Genomic DNA, 15,197 nt, shown 5'->3' with positions numbered 1-15,197 from the left:
TGAGCGACAGAGTAAGACTTCATCCCAAACAAAACAAAAACAAAACAAAAAAACCCAAAGGGACAGGGAACAAACATGGTGTGGTTGTGATACCCATTCAATTATACCACTGAATTAAAAATGTTTTTAATATCTCCTCTTATATGGTAATATGTGTCACAGTTGGTAACACATTTGAACTTGGTGTTGATTTCGTTAGTTAATATCTGGATCTATGCAAGCTGCTCTAATTAGATTGCTTTCTGAAAAGAATAATAAGGCAGTGTTAGGATCAGGCAGAATGTGAGCATAAGGGTGGTGTCTTTCTTTACCATATTTGGTTTAATTTTAGGCATGATCATATCTTCCTAAAGAGGGGCAATGAGCTGATTACTGAACTGCAGCACATTTTAAAAACAGTTATTTGTCACATTGCAAGCAACCTAGATTTCAGGAAAAGAATGAGCTGCCCCACTCAAATTCATAACAAATATGCTTGACTGGCATTTGGAAAGAAGAAAGAAACTCTTATTAAAATTTAACATCAACTTGGCCAGACTTTGGGATGAATTGGAAGAACAAAGTGCTGCTCAGTAAAAAGCCAGGAATGGGAATGATTTGATTTCTACTCATAAGGCTGAAATAAAGAAAATGAGAATGGCCAGCGACTTCCTTCATGGCACATCTACATAATCTTGGATTCCAACTCTTGCCACTGCACAATGGCTTTTTCTTTTGAAATGCTTAATTTGTAGGTGTATAGCTCTGACTTCAGTGGAAAGAGGAAATACCGAGTGCTACAATGTTCTCAAAGAGAACATTGGTTGTACAATGATTCTGGATTGGTGGTTGTGCACACAATGATATGGAAAATGATTGCACCTCAGCACTATTCACATGGGTGCCTGGCCTAGCCAAGCTCCTCTTCCACTTTATCCCAGCTGAAATGGGTAACATGGTTACCACACTTTAGGGTACACAGGATTCCATAACAACTTCTAAGTATTCTTCTTCCTTTTCCTTTATGTGTCCCAGGGTCTTAAGCTGATTCATTGCTTCTATATTCTGAGACAAGACCCAGCCCAGTGCATGGGTTAGGATCATGGGAGGCACTAAATTTAGGCTGGAATGGCCTTGAGATGTGGCCACAGTGCTATCATTTGCCATAATAATGCCTAAGTCAAGAGATGCAATGCCACCCACAACCTAGCCTTTTTTTGTGATCATGAAAGATGCACTGCCCTATATCCCACTCACCACAGAGGGACCATACTGCTGTAGAATGGCTGAATGGACTAGTGAGGACTGCATCAGAGGCATTTTTTAAAAAAGGAATCACAAGGGGGGTCCATCATGATTTGCTCATTTTGTCATGAAACATCAAAGTTACCCAGAACCTTAAACACATCAAATACAAATGCAACACATACAAGCAAAGCAAATTCAATAGGATTCCTAGCAAATTATTAAATTCCACGGTGGTAGGGCAGGGAGTGGTTGCAGAGAGAGAGAGAGAGAGAGAGAAAGAGAGAGAGAGAGGATGATGACGATGATAGAGATAGAGATAGGGAGATAGATAGAAGATGAGATATGCAAACCAGTTTTTTTACATTTCCATTTTTCACAGTCTGATCCCACCAGGAAAACAGATACTGCCCCAGTTGGCCAGAGGCCTCTGATTATGAGGACTGTATCTGAGCAGAGCTGCAGAAACTATAGCTCTGGTCCTCATAAAAATGAGAGGCAGTTTATTATTAAAATCTAAACATGAAAATACTTCAAACCATTTCGTTAGCAGCATAGTTCCAAATGCAACATTCTCTTTATCAATCAAGTCTAAACCATGTGGCTTCAATGCATGTCCTGCTAAATCTGCTAAAACTCCTAAAAGAGCAGTGCAAAAGAGAAAAGACAATTTTCCCTTTCAATGGCAGACAATCCTTATAAAACATTCTCTAGGGTTCTATTCTGGAGACTATTCAATTTGATTTGGGGCACTTTTTAAACAGCCATTTGGCACTTTCCGTTCGGAGTTCTTAGGCACAGTGTGACAGAGTCAGCTTGGTGAGCCCTTCCCCATGCATTCGGTACAGCAGCTGAAACTCAGCAGGCAGCTGGTGGGACTCCTGCCACTTGGTGGTAAATTTGGTTCCTTTTTTGTCATAGTAATGGTATGGAAGATCTTCCCTTGTGTTGGGGTCAAATCCAAAAGGCCAAAATCCATACAAGTGGATCTCTTCACATATTGCTGACGCAAGGGTGTACATAAGAATACCTGTGCTCAGTCGTTTAGGTGACAAATGTTTGTTTTTCCAGTACCTGCAGAACAATAAGTACATGTGGATTCAGAGGTCAGCATTGCAGGTTTCAATCAGCAAGGTCAATCTGACTGGGCTGGGTAGTGGATTTGTCCGTGTAACTTTTAAATAGTACTTGCTTTGCAATTATCTTTTAGGCGACCAAAAAAAAAAAAAAAACCTTCTGGGCACAACTGGCTACATCATTTGTGAGATCCAGTAAGAAATAAAAATGTGGATTCTTGGTCCAAAAATTATAGTGCAAAAGCAAAGTATTAAACCAAGTATTGGGCCCTTCTGAGCATGGAATTTCCTGGGATCACACTTTTTACACACCTTTGAAGCTGGACCTTGGAGCTACCCCTGCCCCTGGGCTTCTGTAAAGAGTAGCGTGGCTCTGACTCAGTGGTGACACCACAGAAGGCCACCAAAAAGAATGATTGTGGCTTTATTACATAAAGGGCTCTTGGATAGGGTGAAGGAGGTTGTTTAATCTAAGGGGAACTCCTCTGTCCCTTCCTTTCTCAAACCTAGAACTGTCCTTCATTGAGGACTTAGAAAGACTGTGGAGCTTTATTTTTCTTCACTGTCTTGTAAAAGATTGTATTCCTTGTTTCTTTGTCTTCTAACTAGGGGTCCCCAAGCCCATCTTCAGCAAGTCACAATCTGGCATGTTAAATTTTTTAAATTCAGAAAGTGTGTAAGAAGTATTAAATGTAAATAATAAATTATAGTTGTTATTCCTTCCATATTTAAATAATGTTAATACTCTGAAGCCTTCCTGCTGATACTGCCAAATATGTGAGTCTTCTATGTGTTGTGTGTATTTATCACTGAGATGCAGGCAGAATTAAACTATTCATGAGTCCAGTTTCTGTGGACTGTATTTTCTTATAGTTTTAATTGACCAGTTGTAGCCAGTTGTGCCCAACTTGTATTAAAAAGCCTGAGTAGCTATGAAACATGATTAATTCCACTTTTGTGGTAGGCAGTCACACAGGCTAGTTTCTGAAAGTTTCTAAGCACATGTAGTTCCTTCTTCACGACTTGAAGGTTTCAAAGGTGAACCTTTATCCTTCCAGATGAAATTTAAAATCTCAGTCTTGGTTTTAATATTCCTGTCTAAGGCATTAGAATGACTCTGACAATGCTTTTGGTTGTCTCCTACCAGCCTGTCCCATGGGTAAATAACTTCTGCTTTGGGTAAATAACTTCTGCTCCTTGTACCTCAGTTGACTCATCTTTAAACTTAGGAGCTGGGCTACTTTACCACTTAAAAAGGTGACCATATACCCTGGGGAACAATCCGTTTGTCAGTTATCTGTGTTGTAATTATTAATAGCATCCTCTTTCTCTTAAAGAAAAAGTTCCAGTTTGGACTGTAAATTATGGCATCACTCTACCGTTGAGATACACACCAGTTTATTAGACTATAATTCCTCCTCCTATGAGAGGTTAACGAAACAGATCTTACATATGGTGAACTTTAGGAGACTACAGGATGGGAATAATCTATTGTGGAACAAAGATCTTCAGAGTTCCATGTTTACCAGGTCTCCCAGAACCCACCCAACTTGTATTAAAATCTGGGGCTATGTTAGGACACTGAAGCTCCTTACATAGGGGAAACTGAAGTTGAATTAATTTTCTCCAGATAAGTTAAAGGAAAAAAAATTTACAAATAATCTTGTTTTATAAAATGCCCTGGACTAGTGCTTCTCAATTCTGACTGCATATTGGAATCATCAGGGGAGTTGTTAAAAATACCAAGTACCTGGTCTCCACCTCCTTGCCCACCAGACAAATTACATTAGGATCTCTTGAGGCAGAGCCCAGACAATAGTATTTTTAACGCTCTCAAGTGTTTCTAACGTACAATCAGAGTTGAAAATCACAAGACTAGATGAAAATATTGCATCCGTGGCTGATTTGGCTATCAAATTCCAAGAGATAACAACATGCTCATAAAATACTTTTTTTCCATGTTTTTGCACTCAAATATCAGATTGTAAAGGTAGATTGTGCAATTTATGATTTACCTAGGTGTTTGCTAACCTTGGACATCTACAAAACACATAAATTTAAGTCAACTGCAATCGTTTCTTAAAAAAAAAAAAAAACCACTTGATTGGTCTCCAGCCATTGGCATTCTTGGAATATAGCTATCTATTTAAAGAAAATTCTTGATTTGTGGTGATTTTCATGACTGCTCCATAGCCTTACTACCAAGGGAGAGGACAAAGAATAGGGACAAGAGATTCATGAAGCACCAGTGCTTCCATTTGACACTTGGTTACCAGCTGTGGGTTGATGGAACTTCTTAGCTAGAATGATTCATTCATTCACCCATTACAAAGGATATGAGTTTCTTTTAACTGCTAACTAACCATAACAACTGAAGAATTGGATGGCTCCCACTCCCAAGAGATTACAACATTGATTTGCCATCTGGTAGGGTATGAGTAAAATGTAATAAAATATACACACCTGTTGACATGTTGCATTATATTTCCCGGCCAAGCCAATTGGACTTTTAACTGACCTCTGTGTTCAACAAAAAAGTCAACTAATGTCCTTGTCACAGTTGCTGAAGTGTGGAAGAAAAATGCAGGGATCCAAAGAATGGCCCCATCAAGCTTTTTTAAACTGAGGAAAAAGTTGTTACGATCCTGAATAGTCAAGAGATTGTTGTAATATTTTTCCAGGATGCTGGGGTTGAAGGTGGTAAGGTTGGTTTTTCTTCCAACATCTCTTTGGAAAGCCTCCGTAGGGGCAAAATTGCAACGGAAAACAAAATCTGATTTATCTATTTCTTGTCCACACTGGCTCCCTGTCAGGATCCCACTATTTCCAACCACAGCACAAATATTATAATGCTTGTTCATAATGGGTGACACATCTGGAAGCAGTGACCGGAAGTTATTGCTAATGGAGAAAACATATTTATGGCTGGAATAATCATAGTGCATCAGTTGTCCAATCCGAACACTATTCTTGGTCAAAGAAAAATTTTTTATTACATCGACATGCTGAAGAATTTCTTGCCTAAAATAAAGAGAAATTCATTAAAAGCATTCCATTCAGAAGAATTGATTTTCCATCCTATGTCTTGTGCTGCCATTGCATTCAGAGGGAATCTTAGACTTACTGAATCCAAAAAAGATTATACATACATAATTGTGATCCTTGAAGGGAGGACTACTTCAGAATGTATACATATTCTAATCTTTCAGTCAATTTCTGGGTGTATTCTTTGAGGCTTATAAATGCAGCTTTCAGTTTTAGCTGCCATACCTTGGTTTTCTACTCTACGTGACGAGTATATCTTATTTAATCAGCAGGGAGGCATAGACCAAATTGTGTCAGAAAATTCAGAGAGACAATTTACACAGGCCTCAAAGAGCTCACATTAATGCACAAACATTAGTAACATAGAGTTTGTAACTAGGTTCTACTTGTTTGTTACTGGGCTGCAGTGCTCAAAGAATATCAAATATCATTGGTGTCCAAATAAAAGCCAAACAGATGTGAGTCGGTATAGCACTATCTATTATTAAAATATGAAGATGGTAATAGAAGTGGGTATAGCTGAATATTTAATAGAAATGAGATGAAAATCTCATTAAGGTCCTTTGAATAATGAAACAGGGATTGTTTTCTACTTGATTATATAGAAACACAATTTAGTTGAAGAAATTTAATCCTTAGAAAACAAAGCTATTATAAATCCTAAAAATATGTCCATATTCTAACAATTAAGTACATAAGCACGGTAAGACCGATGCTTAGAACTAATTTCAGGTTGCTTTCATATTGAGCTTTAAGTAAAATTAAGTATCTCTTCTTAAAGTTTCAGCTATTTATAATATTCGAGAGAGACCAGTAACATGCTACTTTGCTGCTAAATTCTCCAATATTAAATAAACCCATTGAATTTCTTGAAACTTTTGCCTAAAAAGTAGCAGGAATGAAATGAAATGCTTTGCATATCATCACATTGCCTGGAGTTTTATTTTAAAAAATGACTTCATTCTTCAAAATATAGGCAACAGCAACCGAAATCTTTAAAACTCCCCAAGTTACCAGTACCATTCTTACAAGCTGTTAAAAAGGTAAGGCAGATTTTAAACACTACTTGTAAAAATTTAACTAAAGATTATCTAATTAATTGAAATGAGGGAAGTTTTGAGAAGGAAATATTCTTCTGACTGGTCATTTGGGTCACATGGCCTAGTTGGGAAGAATATTTTTTATTACGTTAGAAACATGTTTTAGGGAAAGCTAGAATGTCTTCTCCCCATGAAAATTTTCTGGGTTGTCCATAAAATTAATATTGAATTAAAAACCTCCCAATTATTAAAAAAAACCACAGCACTTCTAGAGTTTTAGATTGATCAATTTTCATGAACTAATTTATAATTAAAGTGTTTTTAAAATGTTAATCATAATCATATGACTGCATGTTGACTTTTCAACTAAACAATATTTTCATGATACCATGAATATCCACTGCATTTGTTTTAATTCTGCCCATAGATTAAACTTTTAAAAGCGAGAGAGAACAATCACTAGAAATGCTATGACCAAAACAACTCCCTAAATAGAGTGGTTCGTAAAATAAGTATTCACACTTCTAATGAATACACTAGATGGCTCACATCCCATTTAGCAGTACAATCCCACCATGAAGGAAGGAGTAATGAGTTATTGTGGTTTGCTAAGAGTAGACCAGAATCACTGAGTAGAATAAATATATTTGAACAAATCTTATCCTTCTTCCTTCCACCTAAAAAAACAAAAAACAAAACCAATAACCAAAAACTATCTATGTGTATGAAGTGAAGCTGCTACAACTAGTATGAATTAAGTTAGGTAGCTTTACAATAAGTTTAAAGCTGTAAAGACAATGAAAACAGGCAAAACCAAAACAAAACCAGTTAAATACCTACATATATTTGGGCCAACATTTTTACCAGCAATTTGATGGAGACAGATTATGGCATTTTCCGTGTGTTTCCGTGAAACGATACTATTTTATTCTATTTTTCAAGTTTTTTCTTTTTCAGTGAGGGAATGAAAATGTGTTGGGTGGTCTTTTTGCAACTAACCTTTTGTCTGTTTTTAAGAACTAGATGGCTTTGGCAGTACTTGCCAGACTTGTTAGCTGTAAATCATGGTGCTCAATCAAGCCCAAATGAAATACCTTTTTTTTTTCTTTTCAAATTGGTCTTCCTGATGTGTCCTTTTTATGAGAGGGCACTACATACACAGGGGAGGGTTCCTGATCATTCCTTTGTGCAGTCAGGCCAAGAAAACAATGCAGATACACCTGGTGGTGAGGGTGGGAGGTATAGATTTTTGCTGTTTTAGATGTTTTTGTTCGCTTGTTTTTGTTTTGTTTTGAGCTCCAGAATTCTTAAAAGCACCTTTTAGTCTTTTCCGTCTAGCCTACCTTTGATGTAAAAACGCTGTCCGATTAAATGTCCACTTAGAAGGTTTCTCTTGGAGTTCCTGGGTGAGAGAATTCGTAATGGGCACAAATGACGGGTCTAGAAACTTCAGCGCAAATTGTGACCTGGAGAGGAGCATGAGCACAGACAAGCGTGCTGGCCTCAGCTCGGGGAAGCCAAGGTAGCCATTAAAGTCCAGCGGCTGGGGCGGGGGCGGCTGGCAAGCGCGCGGGCTCCGTTCCGTCCTGGAGCCCCTCTCATTTGGTCCACCCTGTGCTCCCACACACTCCCGGGAGAAAGAAAGAAAACTAGGGAACCCCGTCTCCATTGTCCATCCCTCCGGGTGCCAGAGAGACCATAAAATGGCCGTCACGCGGAGTGCAGGGCGCACGCCGGGCGCAGGCGGCGCAGCCAGGACCAGGTAGTCAGCACCGCGGACAGCGGCCGCTCAGCCAGCCAGACCCGCGACGCCCCCGCAGCCTCCGAGAATTGATTTTGGGGGAAAGGGCAGAGGAAACCAGAGGCCCAGGGCACTGCCGGGGGTGACTCCTGCCTTAACCTCTTCCTTCCCGAGCCCACGTCCGATTTCACTTCCTATAACTTGGCTGGGGACTCCCCGGGGCCTCCGGCCAACTCCGCTCCTCCACCGAGGCGGGGCTCCTCTGGGTTCTGCGCCTCGGTACCGGCTTGGACCACAGGTGGCACTTTGGAGTTGCCACCTGCAGGTCAGGAGGCCCCGCTGGGAGAGTTCCCGGAGTCACAGGTAGGGGTGGGGGCTCTCAGAGAGCTGCGTCAAGCTGCGCCTGGAGCCTTCCCAGACCGGCCCTGAGCCCAGCAGCGACTCCGACCTGGCGAGGGTGGGCGGCCCTTCCGAGGCTCGCTTCCCGCAGGGGGCGGGGGAATTGCAACAATCCCGGAAAGGGGGGGTGGGCGGTGGCAGCGGGGGAAAGGGTCGAGGGAGAATGCCCCATGGGCTTCCTGAGAATAAACCCGCGCAACGTTTGATAGCGGTGGGGGAGGAAAGGAGGAGGGCGCGAAGGCAGTCAGGCGCCTGCGCCATTAAACCGCCCGCACTGCCCCGGGCCGGCCCTGGCCCGCGGAGTCTGCGGACAGGGCACGGGGAGGGCGCTGCCCTCACGCCTGTCCACCTCGGCTCGCCGCCCCCTCCCGAACACACACACGGTCTTTCCCTCCACCCTCACTCTCCTGAAAGCCTACCCCAACCCCCACTTCTGAAATGAGGGAAAGGATGCCGAGGAAGAATACGAGAAATGCAATCACATCGATTAGGACGACAGCTTCCAGGGGCTTTGGGTTAAAAAAATAAAAGGGAGGGGGAAGGGAGAGTGAGAGAGAGGAGTGGAAGGACCGCGCAGTTATCTGGCCCAAAGAGTCTCGGAGAAGCAAAAACACCCTTCCCCCAGGCCTCCCCTTCCCCAAACACCCTATCAACCAAATTCCCGAGGGCGCTCGCACAGAGGCCCGCACTCACCGGAATCCCGCGTGGAACATGTACATTCGGGGCGCCCCCGGGCTGGCGTACTTGGGAGTGGTGAAGATGTTCTCCTTTTTCAGGGACACGTAGCTGATGAGCGATAGAATCAGCAGGGCGACGCTGAGCATGACCAGCCCCAGCACACTGGCGACCCGGGCCATTTTGCAGTTTCTCATCCCGGGCAGGGCTGGGTTCAGGGAAACCGGGGAAATCGGTCCATTGAGCGGCCAGCAGCTCGCTGGCGTGTGTGTGTGTGTGTGTGTGTGTGTGTGTGCGCGCGCGCGGCGTGTGAGCGCGTGTGGCGGAGGAGGGGGACCCGGGCGGGGGTGGGGGGGGAGCGGCGAGGACCGGGGGTGGGGGCAGGCAGGAGCCCTGAAGAGGAACGGGACCCCCCAGGCAGGGGAGCGCGGGGCAGAGCTCAGAGCAGGAAGATGGAGGGGCTGCGCGGCGGCGTGGCGCTGGAGCGCGCAGCGCCGTGCGTCCCCAGCCGCCGGCTCAGGCTCCCCCGCGCGTTTCCAGCGAGGCTGCCATCTCTGCCGCCGCCTGCAAGATAAATGTGATTGGAATAATGTTACAGTTCGATCTAAGCACAGGATTTAATTAATGAACTCTAATCTTCCAAATAACCGGGGGGGAGGGGGTGCTGGAGAGGGAGGGAGGAGGGGGAGGGGGTGGAGGGAGGAGGACTGATGCTGCTAGGCTGCAGCCCGCGCCTACGGCCTCCCCGGCTGAGGGTGCCGGCGAGGAGGTGGCTGTGAGGAGCCAGGAGCCCAAACTTAGTTTAATGACCATTCATTACTTTATAATATCACGGAATAGGGAGACAAATAACCGGATTTGCCGTCCTGAAGGACAAACAATAGCTGGGTGCTTCTCAGAGAAGCAGAGATAACGGTTTTTGAAAGGCGGCTGTTTAAAAGCATCTTCCCTCATCAAGGCACGGCCCCCCCCCCCACCTTCACCCTCCCACCCCAAAGGAAGCTTCAAACAGCGACTGGGACTGCCTGCCTTGGGAGCCCTTAAAACCTTCTTGGAATTTGTGAGAATGACTACCCTGTCCACCTTTTATGCCCATCACATACTTCACTTATGCCTAAAGGGTGGATAGTGCCTAGTAAAGTTGCCAGGTGGCCTGTGAGTGGGAGGGCCTGCCTTCCACCCTCCCTTTCCGACTCCCAGTGGAGGGACAATGTGCTTGGCCCGAACTTGACCGGGTCTGGTGGAGTCAGCCCTGCTTTAACTCTACAACTCCCATTTTTCAGACCCATCCCTGGGGCCAGGCCTCCTGATGCGCTAGGTGGCTTGAGCCTCCCAGAACCTGAGGCCATTAAAAATGCACAGAACCTTTTTATGAAGGAGCCCAAGAACCAAATGAGAGAGGCTGCCTCTGAGGGTGGAAGGAAAACGCACTGCCTAACACTTTGCATTGCTTGACCCTAAATTTGTTTTAGTGTATTCACATGATTCTTGTTTTAATATCCATTAGAAATAAAAGTTAATCCATTTTTTCAGTCAGGCAATTGGGTGCTCAGGGGAAACTCACATGTTTCTTTAGCTCTGTCCTTTGCAATTATCGTTATTTGTTTAAGGGCCTCTGCCACCCTAGCTTTACTCTTGGCTTGGTCCTCCCAATACTGGTCAATAGGCACTAGTGAAGAAAGCTGGAGGTGAGAAATTGACCTTTGAGTTCTGATAAAGCAAGTAGAGATTTTTCCAAGGTGGTTAAGACTTCTTTCTCTCCTAAACTTCTTGCCTTGTGGGCTTTGGTGGACCTAATGTTATGATCTGTCTGGGGGCTGTAGATTCCTTGAAGGGATGAGCTTCTGGGTTGTAAGCTTCTGCAGAGTAAGGGGTATCTTCCTTCCCCAATATGGTTTCTGACACACGTCGTGCTTACTTAATGTTTGAAGACTTGATGAGCTCCCTTGGGTAACATATCTATGTGGTTGTGGACAGTGGCACACAGAATGCTCCTATTTGTTTCCAATGACAAAGGGGGTCACTTTGCACTCTCTAGAGACTTTTTAACCAAAATGTAAAAATGTGGGTCAGGAGGCCACAACCTCCTTTCCCCTGTCAGGCTTTTTTATTATTTTAAAAATTTCAGAAAAGTCTTGCATGCCCGAATATGATGAACACTTGAACTGTTTTTTGAATTGCTATTTTTTTAAGAAAAAAAGAGAAAGATTGTACAAGTAAAGTGTAAAATGCCAAAGGGAGTAAGATCTTAAGAGAGTCATCTAGGAATGACACCAGCTAGAAAAAGTCTTCTTGAACAGGAAGTCAGGGGAACATGCTACAGAGAGGCAGCCCAGGGTGGTGTTACACCTTCAGGCTCTGGAGCCAGAAAGACCTGACTTCAAAAGCATACTCTGGATATTATCAAAAACACAGAAAACAACAAATGCTGGCAAGGATGAAGAGACAAGGGAACACTTATATACTGTTGGTGGGAATGCATACTAGCACAGCCACTATGGAGAACAGTACAGAGGTACCTGAAAAAACTACAAATTGAACTATCATAAGATCTAGTAATCCCATTACTGGGCATTTATGCAAAGGATGGAAATTAGTATGTCGAAGATATCTACCACCATGTTTATTGCCACACCATTCACAATAGCCAAGATATGGACCAACCCAAGTATTCAACAACAGATGAATGGATAAAGAAAATGTGGCATATATACATAGTGGAATCCCATTCATCCATAAGTAAAAATGAAATTCTGTCATTCTCGGCGACATGAATGAGCCTGGAGGACATTATGTTAAGTGAAATAAGCCAGGAACAGAAAGTTAAACACCGCATGTTCTCACTCATACACAGAAGCTAAAAAAGCTGATCTCAAAGAAGTAAAAAGTAGAACAGAGAATACTAAAGGCTGGGAAGGGTAGGGGGAAGAGAGGATAAAATATTTATTAAAGGATACAAAATTACATCTGGATAGAAGGAATAAGTTCTAGTGTTCCATAGCACTATTGGATGACTATAGTTACCAATAATGTATTATATATTTTCATATACCTAGAAGAGAGGATATTGAATGGCCCCCAAACAAAGAAATGATACAAATTTGAGGTGACAAATATGTTAATTACCTTGATCAGATCACTATATATTGTATGTATCAAAATATTACTATGTACCTATAAATATGTATAATTATTGTGTATCAATTAAAGTAAATGCTTACAGCCAGGTGACCTTGGGTAGGTTACAGCTTCTCTATGTTTCAGTCTCCTCATCTGCAGAGCTGGGGTAAAAATCTCTCTGGGTTTGGGGAAAGGTTAAACAAAGCATACAAAGGCTTTTGCACCCTGGTCTGTATTAAGCACTTAATAAATATGAGCTCACAGTTTGGGTAAGTTTTTAGTGTCCTTTCCTCTGACTCTGCAAATGTCCTGCTACAGATTGCATGGGAAAGGATGACTTGGGTGAGATATTTTCTTGCAGAGAATAGTAAAGATCTAGAAACTTTTCAGTTTCCTTTATAAAACAGCATTACAGGCTTTCCTGAGACATCTGATATGGGATCTCTCTGCCTGGGTTTAAAAATTGATGTATTACTTAATGCTTAGCACACCTATGTGAACCTTCTCAAGGAAGTCCTAGGAGGATGATTTTCATATTGCATACGGGCCACTGAAGGTCACATGACATAAAGGGACCAAATTAGCCAGAAAATAAACAGGCAGGCAGGCAGGCAGGCATCCTTATTACATGTGCCAGCCTTATGGGTGAAAACAGACTGCTCAATAATTACCAGGGGAATAATTTTGGTGGTGATGCTTCAAAAAAACAGCTGTAGCTACTGGATAAGGGATTTTTTTAGGCCTGGGATTGCAGCTATTTAATAGTTTTAAAAATAATTAGGACATTTTTATAAAATATCACTTATCAAATTTCATTGGAAATCAGCCCTGTGCAAGAGTATAGGAGAGTGAAAATAAGAAGTATAGAAATGAAAAATCCCCCAGATTTAATATTTAATGTATTCTAGACATAGGAACTTCCTTCCGTTCTTCCATTCTCATGAGTGTCTACCTTTGGCAAACATGACTCTGCTCCCTGGGTAACCCCTCACCAACCCATACTGACCAACAGCAATTTTCAGGAACCATTTAGGTGGGAAGGCCAGAAAGGGTGGTGTCTTTTGTTAGAAACAGCATTGCTCCTTTGGGACTGAGTCGGGCAGATCACTTGAGTTCAGGAGTTTGAGGCCAGCCTAGCCAACATGATGAAACGCTGTCTCTACTAAAAAGTATAAAAATTAGCCAGGTGTGTGGCAGGCGCCTGTAATCCCAGCTACTCGGGAGGCTGAAGAAGGAGAATAATTTGAACTGGAGGGTGGAGGTTGCAGTGAGCCAAGATCACACCACTGCACTCCCATCTGGATGATAGAATGAGGCTGCCTCAAGCAAAACAAAGCAAAAAACCCAGCATTGTTTATTCACTCGTTTATTTCTGTTTTCTTTAAGCATTCATGAAAGGAAATGTGTTGGTTATCAGATACCATGTTTGGCAGACTCAGAGGTCATAAAATCATCCTTGACCCCATGATGCTTATGGTCTTGTCGGGGAGAAGGATGTAAATGTGACAGAGGTACTATGCGAAAAGCTCCACACCAGAGGACTGCTGAGGAAACTGGGCAACATGCACTGTCTGGGAGGTTAGCAGAGTTCTTCATAGGGAGCAACATTTGAACTGGATTTTAAAGTGTGAGGTACAGAAGTTTAGAAAGGTCATTCCAAGTAGAGGGAAGACTGCAAGCAGGAAAGATTATGCTGGGCTTGGGGAACAGCAAGAGGTAGGAGGTAACTGCCGCAAGAGAAGAGCCTAGAAGGCTAGTTGGAGCCAGATGGAGATGGGTCTGTGGGACATGATAAGAAGTTGGTCAGGATCCTCTTACTGCACTGCTCAGAACCATCGGAAGTTCACAGGGAGGAATGGCTCAATGTGATTTGCACTGAATGGAGTCAGGCCCATGGGGAGGTGAGACGCCAGCTGCCCCTGCAGATGTCAGCCGACACGCCCCATGGCCCTCCAGCCTGTGCACGTGCTAGAAGCCCCAGTGTGCCTTAATTTATCAATGAACCAATTGGCCATTTTATGTTATGAGACACCCCCTGAATAAGGCATCAGGGAGTTGACTTTCAGGAGGGCAAGTGATGCCTCCCAGACAGCACGGAGATCATCATGTGGGGAACTCAGAAGGAGTCCACTGAGGAGCTGCTCTTTGGCGGCACGTGACCGGAGTCCTTTCTGCCTGCTGTCGCCTAACACCTTGGTTTCTAATAAGCCTAACAGCGAGCTCAGAGGAAGGATCTTGGAGTCTTCTGGTTTTTTACCTATTTCCCTACAGAAGATAAGCACTCTATGAATTCAGTGGTGGTAAAAGTCACTGTGGTCAGAGAAAGTGTCACAAAAGCTCTCAGATGAAACAGAGGCATGAAAGTTTCCAGGGATGGAGATGGAAAGAGAGGATGGGGTAGGCAGGGGCAACTGAACTAAACAAAGATGGAGCAGAAGAGGGCAAGACTTGACGGGATCCAGTAAATAGATCAACCCCCTTGGAGTAAAGTCAAAACAGCCAAGACGTGTAGGGCATTTAGGGGCTGGGGCATTGTAGATATTATCTATAATCTTCGCCCCACTCCTATGAGGAAAGTATAAAATTATTCTCACTTTATAGTTAAAGAAATTGACATTAAAAAAGGTTAAGGACTTGCTCAAGGTAAAGCCCCTCTGACTGGAAAGCCCACCCTTTCCACTCATCCACTCTGCATGTAAGTGAGTCCCAGGACAGAGAGCTGGAGATGTGTGCAGCTGGGGGAGGTGGAAACAATCATGTTTTGGTGATGAGAACTGCCATTGCTGCTACTGACAATGACAACGATGACATCATCTAACACTGCTCACATGCTATATGTTGAGTGTAATGCTGGGCATTTTACATAACTGATCTCAA

The 15,197-nt window shown here is 43.2% G+C and overlaps 1 protein-coding gene across 1 annotated transcript; it reads right to left on the bottom strand.

The window, feature by feature from the left end:
- Positions 1-331: 331 nt before the first annotated feature.
- ST8SIA3 (ST8 alpha-N-acetyl-neuraminide alpha-2,8-sialyltransferase 3) lies at positions 332-11,449 on the bottom strand. Its single transcript, XM_032293574.1, has 4 exons — positions 9,219-11,449; positions 7,729-7,851; positions 4,764-5,321; positions 332-2,298 (listed from the first exon to the last, which is right to left on the bottom strand). The coding sequence occupies exons 1-4, from the start codon at positions 9,395-9,397 to the stop codon at positions 2,016-2,018; spliced, it is 1,143 nt and encodes a 380-aa protein (XP_032149465.1). The 5' UTR covers positions 9,398-11,449; the 3' UTR covers positions 332-2,015.
- Between the last annotated feature and the right edge of the window lie 3,748 nt (positions 11,450-15,197).

Source organism: Sapajus apella, unplaced genomic scaffold (assembly GCF_009761245.1).
Source record: "Sapajus apella isolate SASKATOON/1434 unplaced genomic scaffold, GSC_monkey_1.0 scaffold30, whole genome shotgun sequence".
NCBI lineage: Eukaryota > Metazoa > Chordata > Mammalia > Primates > Cebidae > Sapajus > Sapajus apella.
Note: the sequence above shows the minus strand (reverse complement) of the source record. Positions and strands in the feature narration are given on the sequence as shown.